At 41.6% G+C, this 23,333-nt stretch overlaps 1 protein-coding gene across 1 annotated transcript; it reads left to right on the top strand.

Moving 5' to 3' along the window:
• Window positions 1-4,686: 4,686 nt before the first annotated feature.
• LOC125427546 (sulfotransferase 6B1-like) lies at window positions 4,687-17,127 on the top strand. Its single transcript, XM_048487103.1, has 7 exons — window positions 4,687-5,093; window positions 7,975-8,126; window positions 11,248-11,337; window positions 11,691-11,817; window positions 14,290-14,384; window positions 14,768-14,924; window positions 16,667-17,127. Exons 1-7 carry the CDS (start codon window positions 4,898-4,900, stop codon window positions 16,795-16,797), a joined length of 948 nt encoding a protein of 315 aa, XP_048343060.1. The 5' UTR covers window positions 4,687-4,897; the 3' UTR covers window positions 16,798-17,127.
• Window positions 17,128-23,333: the final 6,206 nt, after the last annotated feature.

The raw sequence follows: 23,333 nt of genomic DNA, 5'->3' as shown, positions 1-23,333 counted from the left end.
TGTGTGTAGCATGTAATCCCTTTGTCAGTGCAAAGTGGGAGAAGGTAGAGCCCCAGAAATCAGTTGCATGGGGCAGTCCTCCATAACTTCCCTAATAAAAAGAAGGAGCAACTGCAGTTGGGTTTTCCTGGTCAGGGGATTCCAGTACAAATGCATATGGCTGTTGAAATGGTGAGAGAATTATTGTGAAAAGCATCCAAACTGTTGCCTCAATAACATCTGGTATGGATAGTGGACACAGCATTACCACCATTAAGAGGAACATGCTGTGGTTTACAGCAGCATGGTGGTGAGCAGAGAAAATGGAGAGTAGGGGCACAATTCCATTTTGATAGTTTCCAGACATTTCCACTGCAGATGGTATGTCTCTGAAGCCCTCAGAGAATATCTCAATCATGGAACAAGATCTACAAATAAAAAATGAATCTGCCTTCATCTCTTCCAGCTATAATGGCAATGGAATAGTATTACAATGATTATACATATTGTATAGAAGCTGGCCACTAAAATCATCATCTATATACTATCAGGCGTAGGAGGTTAAGAGTGGCGTAGGAGTGGCGTAGGAGGTTAAGAGCTTGTGTATCTAATCTGGAGGAACTGGGTTTGATTCCCAGCTCTGCCACCTGAGCTGTGGAGGCTTATCTGGGGAATTCAGATTAGCCTGTACACTCCCACACATGCCAGCTGGGTGACCTTGGGCTAGTCACAGCTTCTCGGAGCTCTCTCAGTCCCACCTACCTCACAGGGTGTTTGTTGTGAGGGGGGAAGGGCAAGGAGATTGTAAGCCCCTTTGAGTCTCCTTAAGGAGAGAAAGGGGGGATATAAATCCAAACTCAAACTCAAAAAAACTTGAATTCAGTGACTGGAACTGGGAGCAGCAAATCAGAACTTTTTGCATACCTGAAAAGGGCCCAGAGTTGCAGAAAAATCTGAAATCTAACAGGAAAAAAAAGAGGGAATAAAAAACCCCAAATGATAAAAAGAATGTCTGTAGCTTTAAGGAATGGAAGTCCTTCAGTGACAGTTGCTTGGTAACCAAAACCTTAAAGGGCAGGGGAGGAGATATAGTCCTTTTCCAAGAATATTTTTTGCCACTCATTGTAGCCAAACTCAGTTCAGGGTATCAGTTCCAGGTTGGGAAATTCCTGGTCATCGTAAGGTGGAGTCTAATGGGACAAGGTTTGAAAGAGAGGGGCCCCAGTGGGATAAAGCCATAAAGTCCATCCTTGAAAGTACTCATTTTTCTCCAGGGGTAAATATCTCTGTTGTCTGGAGTTCGATTGTAATTCTGGGAGTTCTCCAGGCCCCACCTGGAGGTTGGCAGCTTAGAGTTGGCAACCCAATGCCTGGAAGCAACTTCTGCATGATTTAATACTGCCAAACTTGGATGAATCAACTAAGCTTGGCTGCTTGCTTGTTCAGCAGCATCCACCCTATGAAGTCATTGGAGTATAGTGATCAGAGCTTCAGAGTAAAGTATAGGAAACCCAGTGGGAGCTCCCTGGGATATTTTGGACCTATCACATACTTTCACAGAGTTTTTTGTGCAGATAAAAAGGAGAGAAAATAATGTAAGGTGCTTTAGTCCCCCCTGTGGAGATAGTTGGGGTATGAAGGAAGTAAACAATCAACATAGCAAAAGATGGAATGTAGATAAAGGTTCAATGGTGAATGGCTGGGAAGGAGAGAATGAGGTGGGAGAGCTTATGCCTTGGCATATACTGCTGGAAGGGGAAGCTTAAAACAGAGGGACAGATTATTTTATTTATTTATTTATTTATTCAACTTGGTATACCGCCCTATCCCCGAAGGGCTCAGGGCGGTGAACAACACAAAATCATACATAAAACATAAAAAATTCTTAAAACAAGATAAAAGTAGGCTGGCTGTTGGATGAGAAAGAGATATGATTGCCAACTTTAAGGTAGGAAATTGCTAAAGATTTTGAGGTGGGGGGGCATTGAGCCTAGGGAGGGACCTCAAGGGGGCGAGAGATCACCTGGAATTACAACTGCTTTCCAAATGATGATTAGTTCCCCCTGGACAAGATGGCTGGTTTTGAGGATGGACTTTGTGGCATTATACCCTAATGAGCTCACTTGACTCCCCAAACCTCACCCTCCCAAAGCTCCTCTCCCAAATCTCCAGGAATCTCCCAACCCTGAATCTGGCTGGGCTAAGAGGGAAGTGATCAGTGGTGGGATTCAGCAGGTTCGCACCACTTTGGCAGAACCGGTTGATAAAATAGTGCTTGTAAACAACCAGTTGTTAAATTATTTGAATCCTACCACCGGAACCGGTTGTTAAATTATTTGAATCCCAACACTGGAAGTGATCTTTGTAGTTGAGAGATCAGTTGTGATTCTAACTGCTCACATGCTATAATCTACTCAAAGTGCTTCAGAATTTGTTGCATTGCAGTCTTCAGATATTTAAAATACACTTTGTAATGATTTCATTTCCATTCAATAGGTGGAAATTTATTCTGCTATGAAGACTGTTCTAGTTTATTTATTCATTTGTTAGTTTAGGTCAGTAGTTCTCAACCTGGGGGTCAAATGACCCTTTCACAGTGGTCACCTAAGACTCTCTGCATGAGTGTTCTCTGTCTGTAAAATGGATAAATGTTAGGGTTGGGGGTCACCACAACATGAGGAACTGTATTAAGGGGTCACGGCATTAGGAAGGCTGAGAACCACTGGGTTAGGTGATTTATTGGTTGTTTGTACTCTGCCTCAAAATCACCTTGAAGAGGCTAAAGAGATGTAAGGAGAAGTGATTCCACTGGTGGAATATGGTGGCCATGGGGTGTTTCAAGCTATAGCTTCTTGTGTTTCAAGTCATGCCAATAAAAAGGTAAGTGACAAAGCTAAACATTGTATTCAGTTTTTATGATGGATTGCATAGCCCAACTGTGGGAACAGCAGTTGTTGATTTGTGAAGTCGTGCCACAATAAAATTTTCAGGTTTGAAAAGTGAATTGCTGTTGTACACTAGGAAAGAACCAACTTCCGGATCATATTGTGGCACTTGACTAACAATAAAAAAGCAGATAATCTTGTTACAAAAACGCCCCATGGTGGGTGGATGGAGGACCCTGTTTTAAGAATGGTGTCTCAACCGATCCTGCCAACCATTGGGGTGCCTAGCAGTGCAGCACCATATTGGGGAGCCCATTCTCTGCATTGGCTAGTAAAATCCTGTCTCAGCTTGCCCTCACCCGCATCTGCCTTGCAAATAGCCACCACACCCTTGCAAAAGGGATTAAGAAAACACAATGCTTCTGTCTTGGAAGCTGTCACTTCCCATCTCCAGCCCTGGACTATCCACCTTGTGAAGACAAAGGACTTGTTAATGTATTGGCCCCAAGTGTTCCTGCCAATGTTGTAATAACCCAGAACTTTCTCCTCTCTAAAAACCACCTAACAACCACCTCATTTACATTGTCATTGTTATAGAAATGTTAATTTCATCAGTTTCCCCTCCACTTTCAGGCATTCCCAAATTTGGCTAATTCCTCAACCATTAGAGTAACGACTCAGCACTTTGATGTTTGTCTTTCGTCTTTCCCTAAAAAGGCAGGACTCCTCTTTGTCCTGGGAGATTAAGGGTCATTTTGCATAACCCCGAGGGTCCCCTTTTCCCTATAAGAAGCCTCCTTTCCTAATAGTCATTGGTCAGTGTTTCTGGACAAATCTCTGAACGATGACATTGCCCCACAACACGTTGTTCTTTCTTCTACCAGACCTAAGTGTGGATCACTCAGTTCTGTTCATCAGACCTTTCTGCTTCAAGATCAGGTGACTATAACCCATATTCCCGCCCCCCAGTTCCCTTCATCTATCCCAAACTCATCCACTCAGCACTGCTTATATCCTAGGACTGTGTGTGTGTTCTGCTGCTTTGATTATTGAATGCTTATGCACCCCTATTATCCCTACATAAAATTAACTTTATTTCGCTCTCCTGCAGATTTTTTTGCAAAAGCTGACTTTTTTATACATAGATCTTGAGCTTGCCTGACCTTTTGCTGAGCCAAGAGTCTGCTCTCACTAATTCCCACGCTCTAAAAGGGATATACGCCAGTGGCGTAGTGCCCACGGGTGGGGGGAACAATGCCCCAGGTGGAGGTGTGGAGGAGGTGTGGCAGGGGCGTGATGGGGCATTCTGGGGCATTCCATGGGGTGGGGGCAAGCTGTACCACGACAGGGGTGCAGGGTGCACATACACCCTGGTGCAGTTTCCCCTTGCTCTGCCTCTGATAGACTCCCACCATTTTGGGTAACAGTCTGGTCCATAATTAATAATTTTAAAATACATAATTTACCTTTCAAAATGGAAGGTTTGCATATGTTGAGTTTTATGGAAACTGTTGTACTATCACAGCTGCAAGTATGTCATTGTGATTTGGAGTTCCAAATTTAAAACACATACACACACACACACACACACGCACGCACACACATTTTGGAAGTTTACCCACAAACCCTCATGGGTAAAAATATAACAAGAGAAGTCTCCTCTATGTTTTTGAGCAGTTCTGGAACACTGGACATATTTCAAGAAACTTGTTTTATTATTCAAGCCAATATTCTTCTTTAAAAACACAGATTTCTCAGGAATTTCCTGTCTAATAAAGGATTGGCTACCCATTCCACTACAGAGAGAGATTCGAATCTGTTTGAAGAGAAAGAAAAGCTAGATTTACTTTGCACAAAACTAGTTCAGGAACTGAAGTTAATCAGTAACACAAGCTCTTTTCCTTGGGATTGTAAATTTTTTTTCTTTCAGCTCAGATTATTGCTCTGTGATTATATTTGCTTATTTCAACAAGTCAGCCAAGATTTCTTTTGATTCGTGTGCCAGTAGTTTCATACTTGGAAGAAGCACAGTCATGGCTCAGGCAGGAATGCAAGAACTTCTTAAGAAGACATTGGCAGAAAATAAAGATATTGTGCCTTCAGATCCACTGTTTTTGCATAATGGAGAGTTGTATCCTACTATGATTTGTTGCCCAGAAACATTGAAGATTCTTGACACCTTTGAAACCAGGAGTGATGATGTGATTTTAGTGGGATACCCCAAAACGGGTGAGTAGGTCTGTCTTTCAATGAATCTCTGTGTTCATAGAAGTGTGAAAATTCATTTATTATTTATATCAAAGTTCCAATTGATGTTAGTAGAGAGACTAAAACTTAATTGTGACAGATTAAATCTTTAACACCATAGCAGCATAAAATTTGAATAAATATAACTGGGGGGAGGTGAAATTACACAGTATGTAGTTTCAGAACTATACAGCTCATGAAAGGGTTGCTTGCTATGACTTAAATAAAAATATAAGCATTACTCAGATGCAAAGCAATGTCTATGTTACACTTTCCCTAGTAATATTCAGTCTGGATTACTGTAATGCAATCCACATGGGGTTGCTCTGAAAGACTATTCAGAAGCTTCATCCAGTGCAGGATATTATACTATCTACAACAAAGCAGTAAGGATTCTGATGTGAACCCACTACAATGGTTTCATACCACTGAGTTTGTGTCATCAACACCAGCATCCAGGCTGCAACTGAGCTCTGTTTGAGGTGCTGTTTTGACCTATAATTCTGTTTATGGTCTCCAAACCCCACATCAGTGTACAAAAGCCCACCAGGGTATTATCGTTTACATGATGGCTGGCTTGGCCCAAGCATGTGGACAAAAAAAAATCTGCACAGTGTGGGTTATTGCCTGACTGACTCATGGTGCGTGAGTGGGGGCTCTGTTTTAAGACAGTGTTGACTGTATTTATCCTGTCTACCCCTTGGGGTGTCTAGCAGCGCAGTGCCAAAATGGGGAGTTTATTATATGCATTGGCTAGTGTACCCACAAGGTCACAGAAAAACTTGTCTGGACTTGTTCTTCCCTGCACCTGTCTTGCAAATAGCCACCACACCCTTTCTGAAGGGATTAAGCAAACACCATATTTCTGCCCTGAAAAGCATTCTCATCTCCAGCCCTGGACTCTACACCCTTGTAGAGACAAAGGACTTGTTAATGTGTTTGCCCCCAGTTTTTCTGCCAAGTATTGTATTAACCCAACAAATTCATCCTCTGACTGATCTCCCTAACCACCATCTTATTTGAATTGTCAATGTTCTATAGCTGTAATTTAACCAGCTACCTTCCCCCCTTACAGGCATTCTTAAGCTTGGTCCATCGAACTTATGCCTCAACCCATTAGATTAATTACCCAACCCTTAACATTGATGTCTGCCTCTTGTCTTTCCCCTCTTTATTCTGGGAGATTAAACTCTTTTAGTATGGCTAGAGGGCCCAATCTCCCTGATAAAATAGGCCCTCGCCTAATACTCAGTGTTAAGTGGACTGCTGGTCTGGCCACACTGTTCCACCCAGTACTTCTGAGCCTGCCTTGTGGTTCAGTTGCTGAGGCAAGCTACCTACTTTCTTCCCTGCTTTTTTGGAGCCTACTGCAGGTCACTGGACTCTGCTTCTCAGATCTTAAGCCACTTCAGGATCTGGTACAATATCACACCTAAGAATTCCTCCAATTCCCTTCATCTATTCCAAACGTATTGACTCAGCACTGCTTATATCATAGGGCTTTGTGTGTGTTCTGCTGCTTTGATTATTGTGTGTTTGTGTACCCCCATTATCCTTAAATAAACCTGTTAAACTTTATTTGCTCTCCTGTGGAATTTCTTGCAAAAGCTGATATTGGTATACATAGGCAACAAAGATTCCCGAGCTTGCGTGACCTTTTGCTAAGCCAACATTCTGCTCTCACTAATTCTCCACTCTAAACGGGAGAGACTCCCACCATTTTGAGTAACAGAGCCACCTGGGAACTGGGTAGATGTTTCTGCCAACCTGTGGGAGTTTACATACTACTGAAGGGAACAAAGAACGGAATACTGCATCTGCTAGGGGCCAAGGTTTATTAGTGAAGCAATAAGCATATTTCACATATGTAGAACACAATGGCTGTAATACAGTTCTTACCCTAATTCACTATGACACAGTCTGTCTATGGTGAAGAAACACTTTACAGTTTCAAATGCAAATAAATCTTTTGATACTTAGCTGCAACCTCCCACCCAGTATTGAATTCTGCTGCTGATAAGCATCCTATGCCAATTAAATTATAGTTGAAACCATCCCACTTGCACACCATCAGAACTCTCAGATAGTGTGGTGTGGGCCTCAGTTTTGAGACTGCTATGGCTGCATATATGAAGAGTCTGACCTATTATACATAGAGCGGTTTCCTCCAGGCTCTTTGCTGCACAGTGGGGCCATAGTGGAGTCTCCTTGCATTTCTATGTTTACACATGAAAAGGTGCTCCAGTGCCTGCTGTGCAGCTTGCCTGCTCCCATTTCCAGGTCGCTCCCAGTAGTCACAAGATTGCTGGCTTTGTTAAAGCCTTTCTAATTGCTGTTATTTCAATATTACTGCTGCTGTTATATAGTTATCATTATATGATATTGCTGTGTTTTTGAAACAAGCAGATCCAGCTGTTATCTGAGTGAGGAGGCAGACTCACCTTGGGGGTCTGCTGGCAGGCTGCTTGTGCTCCCTATGGGATCCTTCTCTCTGCTCCCTCCCAGCTCTTTCCTCGCTGCTGCTTGCTGCTGTTGCCTCCCCCTTCTCTCTTTCTCATTCTGTCCCTCTGACAGTTCTCTCTCTGTCCCTCCCTCACAGAGCAGGGAGCAAGGAATGTATGTGGGGGTGGGGGTGGGGGATACTGGAAGGAACATAAACTCTGAGGTGAGGCAAAACATTGGGGTTTCCCCACTCTCACCAACTGCATGGCTTTCAGGCACTTCGGCGCTGTTAAGTGTAAGCACGACTGTACAGAAATCTCTGCTGCAAAGGAATCATTTCCTTGCTGTGCAGGGGAGCAGCACTGTATAATTGACCTCACTTTTTTTGTGTTCTCTAACAGTAGTTTCTGCATTGCTTCAGGTACCAATTGGGTTGGCCAGATTTTAGTTGAGTTGGAAGCTGCATCTGGCAAATATGACGAAGAAGAAAGAAGAAAGCGGAGCATGCGGCAAAGAGAGCGAGAATTATCACTATTCCCATACTTAGAATTTGGAGATCCAGCAAAATTTGAGGTCAGTAATTGAAGACGTACATTACAACTTATTTTGCCATCCAAAATATTTAAATAATAGACTGGGATACTAACAGTGAACACCACTGATAGACTATATCTTTCATACTACCTGAATAAATGTGTTCATGAGGGTTAGGGCACTTGACAGTACTGCATAGAGTCCAGAGGACTGACTACTGTGTGGTGAATCACAACCCCTCTCTTGTGCAAGTTGGAGTGCCTTCTGTAATATGCTCCCCTTTTCCCGTCTCTGTATAGGAGAGGAGCGAGGAAGTCCCCTGAATAATTTACTGAATAACTACTGAATAATTCCTTTTTTGAGATTTCAGTCACACTATACTTTGTTCCACCAAAAGATCTCAGGAGATTTGTGAATTGATCTACCATTTCCTGGACCGTCTTTGTACTAGAGTGCTCCACTTGGGTCCTAGAGCTTAGGGGACAACATTAGGTAAGCACTAGGTCCAAGTGAAGCACTCTTGTACAAAGATGGTCCAGGAAATGGCAGATCAGTGAAAAAATCTCCTGATTTTTTTTTGGTGGAACAAAATTATAGTTCTCTTTTTGAACAAGTTGGGCTATAAAAGGCTACCACCCAGAGACAGGAAATAAAATTAAACATGCTGCACTACAAGCTGCCCCCAAGCTAATGTATGTATGTATTTTAACAAATAGTGAGAAATATAAGTGAATGAACACCTAACTGCACCTGCCACCATGAAAGAAGAAAAAAGGAAACTTAACGTGCTCTATATTCTAGAAGCTCAGTGAAAGTCCTAAACAATGTCTATGAAGTTTCTAATATATAAATATAATAGCTTACAAAAGCAAAATACAGACATTAACATCAAAGTTCTGAACAACTATAGTCAGGAATAGTCCGATGTACTGTTAACAAAGTCTTTCTTAAGATGTAATATCAGGCCACTTCATATAATTATTAAAGTGGTATACCCAAAGGTTCTTAATTCTCTTGAGACGATAATGGACTGTAGTACCAATATTATTCTCCAGACACGATGAACAACCTTCTATGAGGAGATATGCAAAGTTGGTGCAGGTACCCTTGTTCTGGAAACCTGTCTTTAATCTGGGTTACACGCTGCTCCCAAAGTAAAGTAGCTGATGAAATTGCTTCAAAACGCCACATGCGTTTACCAGCATTTTCGAATAATATTCTTCATCAGTGAACTATATTCTCAACATTTATGAATAGCCATCTCATAAATAGGGTTTTAATGACCATACAATGGTGTCTTGACCCTATGTGGCTTAATCAGGTCACTGGGCTGCCGAGACTGAGCCTGGCAAGAATTTCCCTGCCCTGCGGCCTGAGGGGCTTGAAGAAAGGCAGGGCAGGGAAGCTTTTGTTGGGCTCTTCGTGCTCCAGTTTGAGTTGGGATGGGGGGGGGCTTTTCTTCAGGCCTTCTGTGGCCTGGGGAACTTGGGGGTGGAAGAGGCCCTCCATGCCCCCCACACACCCTACTTATCTTAGGCGGCAGTCCACAGAGCATGGGATGTTTGATCATGGTGTTCAGACATGTTGCCAGGAGCATGAGCTGGGATGCGCAGGTGATTTTGGGGTGACTAAGTGGAAAAATCATGAGGATCCACGAGGATCCATGTTTTTCAAGCAGGTTTTTTGCACCACTGTGGCACCATGAAGCATGGGATATGTGATTGTTTTGGTGGTGCCTGTAGACTAAGACATGTTCTATAGCTTCATGGTGGTTTCATTTCATTCTCATGCAAAAATATATGAATTCATGAGGATCTGTTTAAAATCATCTGGATCCGGCTTTTACCCAGATTTATGAATTGGGGCATGTTCTATAATGTGATGGTGACTTTGAGATGACCTGGTGCTAAAAAACTTTGGTCATGGTGGGAGAGGGCGCTTCCCATAGGGGGTGGGGGGGGGACACTCAGATTTTTCCCTGAGCTCCATTTTCCCTAGCTATTCCTCTGCCACAGTCAATCAGGTGATATCTCCTTTTCCCTCACTCTGTATGTAAGCAGTGCTTTTCTTCAGACAGACCTGCACTTTTAACTTTTATTAACTTTTCTTCTGCTGTCCATCACACTGGCACACATCAAATTTCAGATCAGATTTACTCTCTGACTGAAATCCTCTCAATGTATATTTTCACACATAGCAAAGGGACTTGATGTTAACATGCCAGAATCCAAAAGATCTTCAATCTTTTACCTGTCAGAAAGATACCCCCTCCCTCTGTTTGACAGCTGGTTGTACCACCAATCAGAGCACAGGTCAGCTTACCTGATCAGAGCACTGTCCAGTTCCCATGTAGTTTTTTTCTTCCTGCATTCTGTTTGTGACTGTACTGTATTTTTGGCTACACTTCCAAACCTTATTTATTTGTGCATTCCATCACAGATGCCAGCTCTCTTGTTCTTGCAAGGCTCCTGGGATTTTGCAAATCATACTAATACTAGAGTTGCAAGGTCCTCCCCGGCCACTGGTGGGAGATGGAGAATTGCCAGCTCCAAGTTGGGGAACTCTGAGAGATCTGGGGATAGAGTTAAGGGAGGACAGGGACCTCAGTGGGGTACAATGCCATAGAGTTTGCTCTCCAAAGCATCCATTTTCTTCAGGGAAACTGACCTCTGCAGTCTGGAAATGAGATGCAAATCTGGGAGATCCCCAGGTTTCACCCGGAGACCGGCATCTCTAAACAGGCTATAGAATTTCAAGGAGTCATCATAGCACACCCATGATAGCACACCCATGATAAGCATAACTGTGACGGTCCAACAACTGTTTCTTAAGTGGAATGCAATAGTGCAGAAACCCAAAAAAGGAAAAGAGGGTTGGTAACTGCACAAAAAGCATCTAGATACTGGTCACTGCAGTTCCTGCTGCTGGTGTAGTCTCTGAAGACAGTTAGAACTGCACTGTGAATGAGCATCCTGGCCTCTACCCCTATAGAAGGATCCTGGCCTCTACTCCTATAGAAGGATTAAGAAGTAGTATTAACTGATGGCACTTTGTGAACACTTTTGCGATTGCATAGAAACTGGTCTATAAATATTTTAATAAATGAAAATAGTATTCACAGAAAGAGCTGTTTACTATTTCTGCCTTATTTTTTTTAAAGAGGATGAAGCAACTACCTTCCAGAAGGGTGATAAAAACACATCTCGCGCCTCAAAGACTACCCAAATCAATTTTCCAAAAGAAGGCAAAGGTAAGGGCTCCACTTAAGATTTCATTCGTGCATAGTGGAACAATGTGACTACCACAGAAAGATGAGAAATGGCAAATCATGTCATGAGAAAGCTTGGAGGGAAAACACTTGAGTTTTGCACTTAAACTGAGGGAAAGACTTTGTGTGAAAGACCCCTCATAGTTTAGCATTCTGTCCTATCATGGGGATGACCTCCCAGCCCAAGTATTCCTGTGCAAACTCTGTTTGAGAAGAATGGAAGGAGAACTAGAACACAGTCTGATGAAGTGGCCCAACATTATTTTTTAAAAACTTTCCCCTCTGACTACCTGTTTCTTGGAACATATCTTTACATAAATGTTTGTGTTTTATAGATACTGGTTTTGTTTCGGAATCCAAAGGACACAGCTGTCTCTTACTTGCATTTTGCAAATGGCCTGAAGTTGCTTCCAACCCCAAAAACCTGGGATGAGTTCTTTTCAGACTTTATTAAAGGAAAAGGTGTGTTTGCTTCTATTTTTAGCCTTTCCAGTCAATCCCAGGAAAATTGCAACAGGAGTAACAACAAAAAAGAGTTTCATTCTTTTTCACTATGTATATTGCAATTTACAATGATTCTGTAAAGAATCCTAAAGAAAATTTAGCAGAAGTCTGATGCTTCTATCATGCTTTTCTATTCCATATCTGGAAAGTGTGATGACCTTTTGTGTGCTTGAGTGTGTGTGTACCTCATTGGCTGCCCTCTGAATGCAAAGCCTATTTTGGTTATCCTTAGCAGCTTCATAGCTCTGTCCAATGCACATCATGATAACCCTACTTAATGGTCACATCACATGTTATTGTTGTCAGGTGGTTGTGAGGAAATCCTCAGGATAATAACATTATGTGTGAGATGTGATTGTGAATGCAGACTCACATATGAAATGTGGTTTGATATGTGATTTGTGATTCTGAGGCATTTTTGCATGCACAGATTTTCTCAGTGGTCAAACCTTATGCCTTAGAAACATCTTCTGTGAAATCATTCCATACACTTCCATCCCCCCAGCTGTCATTTCCCCCCTTGTTTCTTCAGTTGCATTTTTTCACGTGCTATTACTGAAAACACATTGTTAATGGTGGTGGGTTGTCATCCATGACACTGAACAACCCCCGCCCCTTCAGCCATTTTCTCCTCCCTGTCATCTTCCACTTTTTAAAAGATTTTTTAAAAGAAAATGTTTTTATTGGATTAGTGATGTACCATAAGGGCACAGATACATGCCAGGTCAATTGTAACAGTTTTGTCAACTTCACACAAAATGAGCATGTTATGTTAAAGCAACCATACCACTTGTCTGCTATTGGGAGTGAGTGAAATTGACAAGAAAAATTCACTTTGCAGGAGGAAATGTCAGTTTCCTAATGCAAAAATAGCTTCCTTTGTCAATTTCATTCACTCCTAACTGAAGACCTGTTGTATCTTTGTCTTAACATGACATTGCTCATTCAGAATGAAATTCATGAAAGCTGATAAAATCAATCTGGCTCGTGTCTCTGCCCTTACGTTACATTGCTAATGTGATAGAGGAAAAAAAATAAAATAAAATTTAAAATGGGGGAAGGAAAAATGGCTGAAAGGAAGGTTGGACAACTACACGGGGGCATGGATAAAGGTTATATGTTTGTGGGGCAGAGAAATAAAGACCACATGCTGAAGGGAAGCTAACTTGGAAATGGATCAAAATTGTGATAAAAGTGCTCAGGAAACAACAAAGGAAAACATTTCTGTAATCAGAGGAAAAGACATAGAATTAAAAGAGAAGAAACATAGCATTTGGTGACAAGATATGTTGTAAACAACTCATGCAGAAAAGACCTGAAGGTAGACTCACCAACAAAGTATGTTTTTAGTGGATTCCAAGTTAAGAAACTGGGATTATTAGTCTCAGTTTGTAGCAAGCTTGTGGTTTGTTGTGATGCTTGAATGTAGACATCCTAGCTAGTTTTGTAGCTCCACTCCTCTCAGATTCGTACATATAGAGGGAGTGTCACAGAGCAGAAGAAAAAAAATGTTGGGTTAATTAACTTAGTATTTAGCAGAGTAGCGGAATAAGAGACCATGCGACAGTTGCTGGTTTTATATAAAAGAGTTTACTTACTAATAGGAAGGGTTTACATGGGAGAAAATAAAGAACAGCTTTCTATCCTAACACTAACTTGGTTACATTGCTTGGCGCCATGTGATACCACATGGTTCCTATCTAGCAAGGCAGAGATTCACCTCTTGTGGTGATCTCAACAATGTGGCATCGTGCTAGAAAGTGGTGTGAGACAAAGAAACATACTTTACTTTATAACTTCTGTCTACGTGACTTGTCTCACATAGGTAAAGCCGGGGTTAGCTGACCAATAGCTTAATCAACGAACTGGTCATAAAACTCTGACCTCAGTATCTAATTAGCATGCACATAGTTAACTCCTTCATGTCTGAATTGTGACAGCCTCTTGCAAATCCCAACAAAAAAACCATGTTTGTTTTAACTTCAAAGAGCAACTGAACATTTTTAAAGAACATTCGCTGCTTTTTTAAAACTTCTGACTTCCCTCTATTCTCTCCCACCCCTACCCTCTGAGTAGTTGAAGAGGCAATATGGAAGAAACATTGCAAGTATCCCATTCAGCTCAAAAGAAGCTCAGCTCTTTAAACTTTGGATGGGTATGCAAGGGAGAGTTGCACATCTCTCTTTTGAGAGCTGATGCGTGATCTTTGATCTTCCATGCAGAATTTACATCAGAAGTATGATTTATACAACTCCTTTGTAGGTGCTTCCGCATGACAAGAGAAACTGCTTCATGATCTTGTGCATGCAGGGCATGACCATCAAGTCGAAGGCCCCACAGTGGAAAGTTCATTAAGATTCTACAGAAATCCTTGAACATTGACCTTCTGAAGTTTTGTGACATGAACATGTTCTGCTGTTTTCCTTTTAGTGCCCTGGGGTCTTTATTTGGACCATATTATTGAATGGAACAAGTATCTGGATGACAAAAATGTGATGTTTATTACCTATGAGCAAATAAAAGAGGTACTATTTTTTAACATCAAATGCAGCATGTTAATCAAATGCTATCTAAGAAATGATGCTAAGAAGATTTAAATAAGAATTTCTGCTTGATGGTTTTATGTACTGTTGAAATACCAGAAACATTTTATTTAAAAATTCAACCTCTTGATCTATTAGTTCAGCCTTTCTCTCTTCTCATCTATGTAATCAGAATCACTTATCAATAAATAATCAAACAATTTCAGTCTATTGACCATTGGAATGCTTTTGCAAACTACATAATACTTATCTGTATGCAAATAAAGAAATGCCTTCTGAATGATGGTAAAATGGGGTTTTTTAAAGAGTTCCATGAGGAATACTTCATTCAATAACAATGCACTTGTTTGTTTTCCTTGATTCAGAATGCAGCTCTGGAAATTAAAAGAATGGCTGAATTCTTTGATTTTACTGTGAACGAACAAGAGATTCAGTCCATTGTGGAGAAAACTAGTTTTAAAACCATGAAAGATGAAGCTTCAGAAACTAATGAAGGAATTGGCAAGTTTCTTTTCCGTAAAGGTAAATTCATATATTGATGGGATTGGTCAGCTAGCTGTCTATAGCTTATTGCCCATCTTAGGTAGTTCTGTTCATAAATATCTTACAGTATGTAGCAAGTCAAGTAGGGAAGACATCACAGAATATCCAGATCTTGTCAGATCTTGGAAGCTAGGCAAGATCAGTCCTTGGGAGACTGTGCAGAGGAAGGCAGTGGCAAACCCCCTCTGCTCCTCTCTTGCCTTGAGAGCCCCTAGCTGGGGTGGCCATAAGTTGACTGCAAATTGATAACATTTTGCACACACACACACACACACACACACACACACACACACACACACACACACACACACACACACACACACACACACACAAAAATCTACTAACTAAATAAGTTAGAGTGGATATACATGTGCAGCTAAAATGCAAGTTACAACTTTTCCTGGACTCTCCTGGGTCTAATGAAGAACTGGCTTTGGTATCCTGAGCAGAGCAGCACCTATCTAAATCCATGGGTTTTCATGGATTTAGAAGGGTTTAATTCCACACACAATTACACTGTAATTATTTCACAATATTTGCTGACAGGAAGCTCCCTTGAATGATGGGAAGAGTACCCATTCATTTCAGAGCTGTTCCTCCACTGGGGTGAACTACTTGCAATGGTTTTGGTGTGCACATGCACCTTTATGCTCCTGGAGTCCAAAGGAATCATTGGCTTGGGTAGGTTTCTTTTTAAAACTGGAATCCTTATGACACAGCATTTCATAATATTTAGCTTAATAATGAGTGTTAAGTTAACTTTCAGTGGCTGATTTTCAGATCAACACAAACCTAAGGTTTATATTTACAGAGAAAATACTTATTTTAGATGGATTCCAGAGCACTTTATTGCAGTAAAACAACAAGGAGTTCTGAGGTCTTTTAAAGATCTCAGGGAGCGAGGTTTGGAAACAGCGGCTTCACGCCACTGGTGGGGAGCGAGGGCGGTGCGGCTGTGATGCAGCTGCGCCCCCCATGCAAACAGCTCCCTAGGGATGGTGTTTTTGCCGTCCCTAGGGCGCTGTAAATGGCCCGTGCGGAAAGGGCCAGAGGGAAATACCATTTTCACCATTGGAAGTAATACCCCCACCCCAAACATTCCCTTCCCAGCAGGAAGCAAGAAACTGTAGCTGAGTGCTCAACTGAAGCTGAATATGCATCCACAGCATAAGCAAAAAGAAATCTTAAATGGATGTTACAGCTAATGCAAGACTTTGAGATACACAAACACAGTCCAGTACAACTCTTTGAAGACAACCAGGGATACATAAAACTTGCACAGATGGAGAGTATAAACTCAAGAATTTAACACATGGATGTGAAGCATTGATTAGTAAAGAGAGAGAGAGAGTGTGTGAGAGAGAGAGGCTTGTTAAGTTACAATACTATCCTACAGAAGAAATTATTGCAAGCACACTCACCAGTTTATTTTCTTGAGAAAAGTTACCCTCTGTTGACAGAGATATTTTCATAAACCTATAAACCTGGGAAGGTGGGGGGAGAGGAAGTTGTTGCCAAAAAATAAAGTCAGAAAGACCAGTTTTCCATCAGAAGGGTGTGCTTCATGTATTGCAGAGTATAAAACAAAATCCAGTCAAAGGAGGATTCAACACAATGGTGGGGGAGGGGGGGGTATGAAGGGAAAACTGTCCTAGTCAAGAAATTATAGTATTATTCAAGGAAGAAACATTTTTGTCTTTCACCATCATTTGCATTTGCAGGTGTTGTGGGTGACTGGAAGAATGTCTTCTCAGAAGACCAAAATAAAGAAATGGATAGAAAATTCGAAGAGAGTGTTGCGAAGACAAAGCTTGGAATGATGATGAAGTATGATGTGTACTGTCAGTACTGAATGCAACAGTGATATAGATTTCTCATGGCAGGATGGTAATAGATTAATTTGAATCAATCAGAATCGGTGTGTGTGTGTGTGTGTGTGTGTTTGCATTTAATTTTTTATGTGTGTGATTTCTTATATTAAGATTGTGTTTGGCTATCAACAGTAATCAAACCTGAACCAGTTTTGCTGAGTACAATTTTTTTCTAGCATATCACCTCTTTTTACATTGTTAATTCAATGTAGTTTTTCATGTAGTTAATTCAATGTAGTTGAAGATTTTTCAAATTTTAATAAATGTTCTACCTTCATAACAACAATCACCTGACAACCTTATGAACTATGAGTTTGCTTTGTCTTGCCCACTGCCCATTGGGCAGATCTAACGTGCCAGGTATTGAAAACATCTCCTCAAGTAATCTAGGACTTCTGGAACTGACAGCTGCCTATAGGCTTGACATTTTTTCTAATTGACACTGATCTAACTTAATAATGAGCATGACGCTATCTTTATAGATATTTCTAGTTGACTACAGACAATAGAACCATTATAATTGTTTCCTGAAACACAGCCTGATGGCACTCTCAACTAGCTGATGAAAGTTTTGTTCTGTATTTAAAGTAATTTAAGATCATCCTGCTCCAGGAAATATTGTGCCAGGACCCTTCATCCCCTACTCTACGTGGATTTTAGCCACTCACCTTGCCTGCTACAAAACTTAGCTTATATGGGCATGCTAGCAGTGGTTTTGCAATCCTCAGATCTTCTGATATTGAATTAAATATATCTACACTGATAGAAGACTCTTCAGGTTCTTGAGGAAACATTACTCTGATACTAACGTTAGGATTATAGCAGAAGCATTAGGCACACTTAAAGAAATCATTCCATAGAGGAAAAGGGTTAAATAAGGTTGCTTGCTGGCTCCTTTCCTGTTTAAGTCTTATATCAATGTCATAATTCAATTTCTAGATTCCAGAGGCAATCTTCTCCCTATTCTGGCTGGTGCGAGGATACCCATTTTGCTTTATGCTGATGATATGATGATTCTATCCCTTACTAGGGCAGAACTCAGAAGGATGCTAGCCAGATTGGCTACTTATTGCTATACGGAGCGTCTAAACATTAATTATAATAAGGCAAAATTATGGGTTTTGTGTTATTATTAGAATTAGAATTAAACATAGATGGTTCATCAATAATCATGAGATTGAACAATGTGGAACCTTTAAATAACTTTGAATTACATTTCAAGCATCATTGTCTTGGCAAGCTCACCTACAAGCTAGCCTCACAATAGCATACTTCATGATGGGAGCCTTACTGAAATTCTATTATTCTAAAAGTAGGCAAATTGTAGCTCAATCTTTCAAAGCTTTCCAGAGCAAAATAATCTTTCAGCTTCTTTATGTGGTGGAGATGTGGGGCCCAAAAATGAAGATCCCAGATAAGCCAGAGACAATACAAAACACTTTTATAAAGAAAATTCTTGGTCTCCCTTAGGGAATCTTGGCTGCCTACATAAGGATAGATTACAGAAAAAAAGACTACTATTAAACAATCTATAGGCTAATTAAGATAATAGAAAGCATTTATGATGAAATAGTATAGATAATTAGTTATTTCATGGCCTTATCAGGCTTTGATGATATATTGGTACTTTGGGTTATTCTTTTTCTGTAATTGATTTATGTACCTGTCCCGGCCTGGCTGGCAACTATCTGAGCACTAATCTACTACTGATCATGGCAAGATAAATGATAGCATTTGTGACTGAAGCTGAGGAGGACAGAATGGTTTGCTTGTGTCCACAGATATGTGGTGGCCTCAGTGAAATTTATGTTGACATGAGGCAGGAAGAAACATCTGATGATGGACTCTTCAAAGAGAGAATCAGGGTACGTTTGGGCCTGACTGCTGAACAGAGCAGAAAGACCTTCAGAAAACCAAAAGAAAAGCTGATGAAATCTTTTCTCAGCTGGGATGCAGGCTGGACAGGGCCTTAAATAGATGGATAGAGGGAAGCAAAGTAGAGACATTTGAGGAACTGAAACAATTAATAGGTTTGTGTTCAGATATGCAGATGCTTTTCTGGTGAATAATCACAAGTCACATCCTTGGAATTAAAATGGGCCAAATCCCTCTTTATTTTTACAACATCCTTAAGGCAGAAGCTGGGCGATCAAGAGGAGCACATCCGATCATCAGCCAGTCAGCACCCCTGGCTGACCTCGGCAACAACCCCACTCTGTATTAGGGAGGACAGAAAGGTATAGGGCCACTGGGGCGCCCGCCCCTTGTGACCCCCTAACTGCTGTGAAGGGTAAAAGGTGGAGGCTTGAACGGTAGAGGCCTCTTGCAGCATGCGCCATGAGGCTCAAAGCTTCCACCCCAAGCTCTCTTGCAAGGGGAGAATGACCCTCAACCCACGCAATAGTTCATATTGCGTGAGCTCTCAGCCTCCCCACAAAGGATGGGCTCCTCTGCTTCAAACCACGCCCACAGAGCTGGACTCCTTCAGGCATCCCCCGGCCTCAGCTTCAAAAAGCCTTTGCAGCCAATCCAAGAGAGGGCTCCATCGTGCATCGCCCCCGTAGCCACATCTCCAGTCCATGTTCAGATAGGTGTACACCGTCCGAACAATAAAGTGCACGCTCTCGTGTGGTTATCATCGGGTGCAGGATGACTCTTCCACAGAGTTCCCAGACCACCTTTGCCATTGCCTTGCACACTTTGTGGCATGCTATATCCACTTTCCTCGGGTACCAGGCGTAACGCCACATCCGTCGTGGGAGCAGATGTGACCAAAACAGTTTGACATTCAGAATCAACTCCTGGATTTTCCGGATGCTGGCTGCCATCCGCAAGGACAGTTCCAAGCCCTTCAACGCTGGCAGGTCATTGTTGCCCAGATGAATTACAAGCCCCTGAGGCATTCCAAACCTCTGAAGTGCCCCCAGATAGCTGGCAACAGTGACTCCCAGCGCATGCCTTGCTGGCCGAGCCACACCATATCCACACCCTTGCCAAGGTCCAGGTTTGCGCCCCAAGGAGTGGAGTGCACATACATGCTGGCCCAGTGGACGTAACTATGCCCGATGATCCATATCTGGGTCCGGGTCTCTTGCAGCTCTGTGTCAACAGTAAACAAAATGTGAGGCCCCCACGTTCATGATGCAAGCCAACAAGCCCACAGATTCAATGCCAGGCTCCCTCCACCAGAAGCCAATCCCTGGCAACATCACCAGCATCTCCCACCATGTGCCATGAAACCAGCTCCCATACGGAGAGCCCAACTCTGATGCTCCTATGGGTACTGATCGCCCCATGTTTCCAAAGAGCTACTGCCCCTGTGTCCCAGCAGGCTCTGCCATAACGGAGCATCTGCCAGCCTGAGGCTGGAACCTCAAGGACCACCTGATCACCTGAAGGGGGAGTAGAAACCCCAGATGCCTTCCTAAATGCCCCTGTGCCCGGGAGAAGCAAGCTCCAGGAAAACTGTCATGCTACCATTACTAGAGACACCTCAGACCCTGAAGTGAAAAGGTGGGAAAAGTTAGAGTCAGCGGTTTCTCTGCCTTGGTGTCGTCGAAAGCTGAGTTGGTGTCTGTTGCACCCTCTGTACTTTCGCTCCTCTTTGATGCCATTATCACTACAGTAAATGTGTTTTTATTTTATTAAATTTATATCCTGCCCTGCCCAACAGTAGCCCCAAACAGTTGCTCTCAAAGCAAACTAGTGATAAGCTGCTTGTACAATCAAAATTGCAATCTTTGTCCAGATTCATTCCTCCATCATCATCATCATCATCATCATCATCATCATCATCATCATCATCATCATCATCATCATCATCATCATCATCATCATCATCATCATCATCATCATCATCATCATCATCATCATCATCATCATCATCATCATCATCATCATCATCATCATAATTCCTTTTAGTGAACCAGTGGGGACCCTTTCCGTGTAACATTTATTCACACCACACCCCGACAGACAGCCAGACAACAGAAAACTATTTACTCCCAAGGACAAGTGCTTCAGATTGCAGTGTTGACTGATTACAGCAACTACAAATAAACTGTACACACACACACACACACACACACACACACACACACACACACACACACACACACACACACAGTAATATGATGGTCAAAATAGTAATGTTGATTTGGTTAAAAACACCCACACCATCAAAAGAACAGGCTCTGAAAGAACAAGACCAGAAGTGACTTAGTAAAGAATATTCTCACTCCCATTACTCAAATTAAAAGTTTGCATTTAAGGAACTGAAAATCCAATTACTTCACTGAAATTTGAATGTGACTGAGGTCTTAAATACATGTCCTTATGTTCTTCCAAGGTCAACATGACCAGACAGATGTGTGAGTTTGACATCTGATTCTTATTGGCACTGCAGCATGGAGGGAGAGGGTTTTAAACTTCCTCTTCCATAATTTTTCCAACCTGAAACTGCCCTGGGCATCCACCATTTAGAGAAACTTATGTGCAGCATATCAGTATTCATGGTTTCCTCAATGGGGCAAATAGCATTCCAAGGGCTTTCACAGGTCAGGGCTATGGCACAAGGGAAAGCTTATCCCTCCCTACATTTTTATCTTACTAGAAACCACATTTTATAGATATTTCAAGTATAAACCTCATTTATTTGTTTGTTTATTTATAGAATATTTCATCTCATCTTTCCCATCAAAGCCCCTTCTAATATAACAAGATCTTTTCCATCAAAGCCCCTTCTAATATAATATATATATTACAGGCCTTGCTGAAGCCCACCAGGGAAACTGACATTCTGATTTCTTATTAAATGCCACCTATTCTGTTTTTGTGGTCTGTGTTGCTTTGACCATAGTTATGCAGAACTTGGTGTAATCAAGATTGTTTCCCAATTCTGCCAGGAAGCTAGATTGGAATCCCCTTTTACATGTCTACCCCTATAAATTCATGAATTCAAGATATGTAAACTTGGGAAAGAAGAAGAGCACATGGCACATGTTTAGAATCACTATCAGATTTCCAGAAGACAAACAATGAAATAAATAGGTAATACTCTGATATCAAATGTGCAAGCTGTCAACAGTTTTCTTGCAATCAAAAGCTGGCAAAACTATCATAGCAGGTATAAAACTGAATCTTGAACACAGTAGTGGCAAACAACAGATGACCATGTGTTAGTCAGTGCTAACAATGAGAAAGGAGACAGAGTTTGTTCCTAGGTTTACCTACCAGCCTTCAGGTGAGGCCCGGAGTTCTCCTAGAATTTCAACCAGTCTCACGCTACAGGGGCCAAATTTCCTGGAGGATATGGTCGCTTCAGAGGGTGGACTATGGCATCCCATTCATACTGGACTCTTTCCTCTCCTGAAATTTGGCCCTCCCCAGGCATACCCCAATCATCAGGAATTTCCCAAGTCAAAGTTGGCAACCATAAATGTTTCTTCTAAGGTCTGGAAACCAGTTGAAGACTGGGAAAGTGGGGACATAGGAGCAGCTATTGGCAATGGCATGATGTCACTTCCAGAAAAACCTGAATGTTACATGACATCTATCTAGAAATGTCTATGGTAAACTCCAGCATTTCTGGCAATGGGCATAAAGGATTCGCATCACTTCTAAGTGTTCACCAGAAGTGAAAGCTCACTGTTGGTCCAATGGCCTTGGTTTTCTTCTGCCAGCAGAAACGTGAGGCACTAGCAGCCCTGGACTGTTCCCAGTGGCTTCACATAATGCATTATTTCACCTGTCATTATAAGATTTCATTAACTTTTGCCACAATTAATGAGAAGTCTTTTTGTCTTCATCTTTTTTTCTGACTCCAGAAAAGTTTAACATCCTAGAAAAAAATTGCTGCTTCAGAATTTCATAATACTGTTCCTTCCAAGAGAAACAGCGCAGCAATCCAGATGTAAGGAAATGCCAGGTCACTGAATCTGCAGTGAGGAAAACAAAGGCTAACTTTATGATGGCTCTTTCAGTTAAATAATAACTTTTCTCTCTCGGCACCTCCCTCAGCACACATAGCAGCCACAGTGGGTAGATTTAGTATCTTCTGAATGACCTTTATACAAATATTGGCCAGTTCAAAAATATCACAACTTAAGGTCAGGCAGCATCTGGTTCCTATTGTAAGAGACACAAAAATACCTAAGAACAGGAAACTTGTTGAATTTTTAAATAAGATACTAGCTAAGAGTGCCTGGGTATTCCCAGAAGGTCTGATGTTTTTCCTACAAGGAAGTGTTGTATCCTCCTGTTATTTGCAACCAAGACACTATCCAAGCTCTTGAAATCTTTGAAGCTAGAACAAATTATATAATCCCGGCAGAATATCCCAAAACTGGTGAGTCTCTTTCCCTCATAACAAATGTCCAATATAAGCTGAGCAGATATGAAATTCATTCAGTTGAGAAATTGAATGCCAATTATATATTGGTATCAGTACTGAAGTGTCCATTTCTTAAGAATTTTTGCTATGGTTGTCTTCTTCTTGTCTGACCAAATGTTCAAGGCA

This window comes from Sphaerodactylus townsendi, linkage group LG01 (assembly GCF_021028975.2).
Source record: "Sphaerodactylus townsendi isolate TG3544 linkage group LG01, MPM_Stown_v2.3, whole genome shotgun sequence".
Taxonomy (NCBI): domain Eukaryota; kingdom Metazoa; phylum Chordata; class Lepidosauria; order Squamata; family Sphaerodactylidae; genus Sphaerodactylus; species Sphaerodactylus townsendi.
Note: the sequence above shows the minus strand (reverse complement) of the source record. Positions and strands in the feature narration are given on the sequence as shown.